The following is a 5,551-nucleotide window of genomic DNA, read 5'->3' on the forward strand; positions in this document are numbered from 1 at the left end:
TTGAACCCACCAGCTGCTTCACGAGAAAAAGATGTGGCAGTCTGCTTCCATAAAGATCTATGCCTTGGATGGCAGTGGGTTTTTTTTTTTTTTTTAATACAGTATCTCATATATAAAAGGAGCTCTGGTGGCGTAGTGCCTGAGGCATTTGACTGCTAACCAGAAGGCTGGCAGTTCAAAGCCACCAGCCACTCCTCAGAAGGAAGGTTGGGCAATCTACTCCCGTAGTGATACTACCTCGGAAACCCAAGTTGGGTCCAAATCGACGGCAGTGTGTATGTGTATCCCATATATAATACTATCCCAAGAGTGAATATCTTTCCCTACTCTCCCCTCCTTCTCTTCTCCTCTAGGTGCCTTCAAATCTCTTGACAAAGATGGTACTGGACAAATCCAGGTGAACATCCAAGAGGTAAGGACCCTCAGAGGTGTCAGTGGCTATGGGGTACTCCATCTCTTAGCCCTATGCATCAGCTCCAAGCTTGGCCCCTTCCCTCCAGTTTTCCCCACAACCTCTGGGTGAAACAGAAGGGGTCTGGATTTCTGGGTCCCCTGACCTTCACTCTCTGTGCCTTTCTCTCCCCAGTGGTTGCAGCTGACAATGTATTCCTGAATGGGGATTTGGGACCTTTCCCCTCGTCGCCTCGATACAAGAGTCCCGTTGGATCCCTGGATCTTTCCCAGGGTTGCTCCTGTCTGTAGTCATGTCTCCATAGGTTCTGTGACCCACAGAGCTCTTCATGCTCCTAGCCCTTGGCACCAGCTTCTCAGTCAACAGTCAGAGCCCAACATGTCCCAACATGCCATGCCTGAGTTACCCCTGGCTCTAAGACACTCCCGAGGGTCACCCCCACCCCCAACATACCCACTCCATAACCTTCTCATGCAACCTGTGCCAAGCCCATCACTTGCATTGCTTCAACACCCCAAAGGCCCTTCCTTCTGTTCTGGGAGGATCCCTCCAGTCGCTGCACACCGTCACATCCATTCACAGTTACCTCCCCAGACACCCGCTCTCCTTGCTATTCCCAGATCCCACATACCCCAGTGCCTTTGTATGTATGCAGCTCTCAGGCCCAGGCCCAGGCCCAGGAGGAAATAAAAGCATGCCAGTTGCTGCTCTCTGCAGGATCTGCCTCCTGTTCTGCGAGTTGAGGGGTAGTTCAGGCTCTGTCTGGAGCAGAGGGAGCCTGGGTCCTGGGTAGGGATGGGTGGTTTTGTCTGTCTCCAGTTCTCAGGGTTGGATTTGCATGTCTCCTTTGCTCATCTGCGTCATTTTTCTCATCCTGGATTCCAGTTGAGCCTTATTCTTTCTGAGATTCCCGCACAGATCCTAGGAATGGGGTGGCATGGGTAGTGGGGCTGCTGGGACTGGGACCGAGAAGCCCAGGCAATCTCTTTTTCTGCTCCCAGGGCCAGGGCTGCTAGGCGATCTCAGTGCCCCAAGGTTCTGTTTGCCCTCTCGGCCGCTATCTTTGTCAGTCTCTGTCCTCTTAGTGTCTCTGCCTTCACTGTGTCCTGGTCCATGCCCTAGATCTTTCTTCCCACCCTCAGGCCTCTGCAGGAGGAAAGGCTGCCATCCCAGGATTTATAGGAGACCCCGCTGAGACCCTGAGGGGCAGCCCAGGGGTGCCATTTGGGGTTCTGAGCCCCCATAGCAGGGTTGAAAGGCAGCAGCAGCGTAAGAGTAGCCCGAGTCCAGGACGAGGAATCCAGGGCTGAGGCACGGAGCTGCCCACAAGGCAGAGATCCCTGGCTGCTTGAAGGATGGGTCTGGGGATACACACAAATACACACATACAGACCAGAACTGGGGTAGGTTCCCCAAGAAGGAGGTGCATTTATTGATGCTTGTCTAAGTCCTCTAGGCTTCTTGGTCTCACTTCTTGTGGGGGAAAGAGGCCCAGGCAAGGCAGTACAGGCTGTAGGCTGTGCCTAGGGAAGGAATTGGGGCACGGGGGGATGCCAAATGAGATCCTCATCCCCTCCCTGAATCCCATCTCAGGCTTTAAGCCTCTCACCCCAGCCTGCCCCATTACCAGCAGGGATACCAGCCACAGTTCAGGCTCCAGCTCCCTTCTCAAACCACAGCTCAAGTAGGGAACCCCCTGGTCTTGAACCAGACCACACTGGTTGCTTTCTCCCCAACTCCAGTCTGGGCTCCAGGTACACTGCTATCCCAGGCAGCCTTCTGCAGGAACCTAAGCTGCTTGTCTGAACCAAGTCCAAGCTCTAGGTAACCCCCTCTCTATATCCCAGTACTCCAGTCTTGTTACCTACCTGGCCCACTCAGGATCTATTTCCTACCCTAGACCCAACACCCCCATCTCTCAACTCTCTTCCCAACCGGGGTCTGGGAACCAGTCCCGTCCCCACGTCCCCCCCCCACCCCCCGCAGATCGGGAGGGCCCTGCACTCACCCCCCAGACACAGCCCCATAGTCACTTTGTATAGGATGTTGTCAGTTGCCCCGCCTTTCAAGTGCACCGGGAGGTCATTGTCTTCCTGCATGTGGAGGCAAAGGATGAGAAAGGGGTGCAAGTTACCCGGTGGACTATATCCCCCACTTCCCTTTGCCCGCCCTGCTCCGGTTGTCAAACCCGCGGCCTGGGGTCCTCCCCTCGCCGGCGCTCTGCCCACCTGGAAGAGTTTCTGTTTTTCGGCCACGCGGTTCTGGAAGCGGTTCCGGGCGGTGGAGCTGAAGGAGCGAATCAGCGCCTGGGAGGCCTGCGGGGAAGCGAGTGTTTGGGTATTGGAGGTGCCTGGAGGAGCGTCCCGAAGTGGGTCCAGCAGGGGACTCTGGCTGTCCCTTGAGAAGTGTCTCCCAAGATCCGAACTGCTGACGAGTTAAGGGGCGGGGGGGGGGTGTTCTATCGACAGAGGCTCAGGTGAAGGCCTAGAGGGTCGCGTGTCTTGGAGGTTACCAGTTGGCCTAGAGGGCTCTGCCAGGGAAGCAGATCCAGAAGGAAGACTCAAGTAGCGGGGTGGGGTGGGGGTGTTGGGGGGCGGGGAGCCTAAGCCTCGAGCTGTTTTATCAGGAAGGGTTTCTTTGATTAGGGGGAGGAGCCCAGTTTTTAACTTGTCGGAACTGGATTGGAAATCCGGGAAGGTGGGAAATTGAGTTCCCAGTGCCCAAGTTCTGAGTTGTTATTTAAGGGAGCCCTGGATGTTCGGCAAAACTTCAGACCCGGGGCTTTGAACATTGATAGTAGGTTCCCGGCTGCCTCAGGAGGTCTTGGATGGAGGAGGGGGTGGTCCCGGACCTAGAAGGGGGTTCACGTTCTAAGGCCCCATATCCCAGATTGTTTAGGGAGTCTTGTATTGGGGCGAGGGCTTTGGGTTGGGGGTCCCAGGACGGCCCGTAGGTTCCCTCACCCGCAGGACCCTCATTTTGCGTCCTCTTCGGCCGAAGTCACCTCCCCTCAGCCCAAGGACACATAGTACTCTCCCCGCCAGGAATCCCAGGCCACGCCCGGCCACGACAACTGGGGAGGCGGGGCCTCGGCGGATGATGGTGGGAAACCCGCAAATTGGGTGGCAGGATTTGGGTTTGTCCAATGGGCGCGCGGAGGAGACGCCAAATGGTGGGAGCACCATCCATCTGTTACTCCTTTCTGGATTACTATTGGTCCAAGTGAAGAGGAAAGCGGTGGTAGAGAAAATACTTTCAGATTGTTTCTCTAAGATTCTTCCCCAGAAAAAACCTTGAATTAAATGAGAATCATCCTGATTTAACAAAGATTACATTATTTTCACTGGACAGAATGAGGTTTTGAGATAGAAATTAGTTTGTTATAGAAAAAGTTTTAGTTCTTGCAAAAAAAAAAAAAAAATCATTCCTCAGTGCTCTCGAATCTGAGTTGGTATCGAGGAGTGAGAGTAAGCACAGATAAATGAGTTTGAGCTCCTTCATCTAGGCACACAGACGGGATGAGTGCACGTCTGAGCCTTAGTTTCTGTATTTGTCAAAAAAAAAAAAAAAAAAAAAAACTTGCTGCCATCGAGTTCACTGGACTCACAACGAGCCCTCCTTGGGTTTCCCAGGCAGTATCTCTACGGAAGTAGATTGCCTGCCGGATCTGCCTTCTGAGGAGTGGCTGGTGGGTTTGAACGGCTAGTCTTCTGGTTAGCAGTCAAATGCCTTAGGCACTACGCCACCAGAGTGGGGCAGAGTCAGGGTCTTCCTCAAAGGTTTATTGAAAGTGTTAAATGAACTCCTGTGAGAGCAAAACTGAGCATTAACTTAGCCCAGTAATTGCACAGAGGAAAAGTTATTACTGTTTTCTAGTGATAACAGTTCATATATTAAATGTTTTTATATTTAATTTTCATTTTGTCATGGAAAATTTCAAACATGCAAAAGCAGAGAGAAGCAAATGAGCATCCCTGTGCTCATCATCCCCTTCAACAATTAACATCCTGTTTTTTTTTTTTTTTTCAATCTATCACCTCCACTCACTTTCTTGTGTATTTTAAAACATATCCCAAACATCGTATTTCATATAAATTATGTATCTCTAACAGGGTTTTAAAAGAATAATTCCACAATTTAAACCTGGATTGAATTTTTAAAAAAATTTTTATCGTGATTTGGGTGAAAGTTTACAGAGCAAATTCATTTTCCATACCGCAATTCATACACATTTGTCTCATGACACTGACTGCAATTCTCTACAATGTAATAGCTCTCTTCCCACTTCATTCCCATAGTCACCTCTTCCCTGTGTTCTTCCCTCCCAGGCATTTCCGCCCCACCTGGATTGCATCTTGTTATCTGAAAAACGTTTATAAAAATTTTCTTTTGATTAGTAGGACAACTGGTGAATTTAAAATAAGGTCTCTGGATTAGATAATGATGTATCAACCTCAATTTCCTGATTTTGATGATTGTATTGTGTTTATACAAGAGAATGGAGCAGTTCTCAAATTTGGCTGCAGTAATAATTATAATCACCTGGGAAGCTTGGAAAAATCCTGATGTCTGTGTCCCATCCCCAAAGATCCTGATTCAATAGCATAATATGAGTACTCTTGATTAGCATGTGAGTTGGGAGAGTTTAAAAACTTCCCCAGGTGATTCTAATGCTACCTGGATTGAGCACAGTTGCCCTTATGGTCTTTGCAACCATTGGTGACCCTGGCCTAGTCCAAAAGGTTTAAATCATCTCCTTTAAAGAGGGCTTTTATAATTTTGGTTTGTTTTTAAACATTTTTATTGTGTTTTGGGTGAAAGTTTACAGAGCAAATTCATTTTCTGTACAGCAGTTCATACACATTTTGTTTCAGACATTGACTGTTATCCCCAAAAGGTAACAGCTTTCTTCCCACTTTTTCCCTGTAGTTACCTCTTCCCTATGTCCTTCTTTCCTATGCATTCCTGCCAACTAAGCTATCTCCTTGTGCAAATACCGCCCTTCTGTTCCCCCATGATTGAGCGTTCTAGGGAGTGTACCTACCCGTTGTATATGTTCACCCTATATGCTTGTCATGTTTGGCTGGAAGCCACAGGAGTGAATTCAATTCCAGGCTTGACAGCTAATTAGGGGCCATA

The 5,551-nt window shown here is 49.7% G+C and overlaps 1 protein-coding gene across 1 annotated transcript; it reads right to left on the reverse strand.

The window, feature by feature from the left end:
* Nucleotides 1-1,879: 1,879 nt before the first annotated feature.
* Nucleotides 1,880-3,390, reverse strand: LOC122151479 (cytochrome c oxidase subunit 7A1, mitochondrial). Its single transcript, XM_042782817.1, has 4 exons — nt 3,376-3,390; nt 2,641-2,727; nt 2,421-2,505; nt 1,880-1,935 (listed from the first exon to the last, which is right to left on the reverse strand). The coding sequence occupies exons 1-4, from the start codon at nt 3,388-3,390 to the stop codon at nt 1,880-1,882; spliced, it is 243 nt and encodes an 80-aa protein (XP_042638751.1).
* Between the last annotated feature and the right edge of the window lie 2,161 nt (nt 3,391-5,551).

The sequence above is a fragment of the Orycteropus afer genome, unplaced genomic scaffold (genome assembly GCF_000298275.1).
Source record: "Orycteropus afer afer isolate SDZICR_OR568_19922 unplaced genomic scaffold, OryAfe1.0 scaffold00476, whole genome shotgun sequence".
NCBI lineage: Eukaryota > Metazoa > Chordata > Mammalia > Tubulidentata > Orycteropodidae > Orycteropus > Orycteropus afer.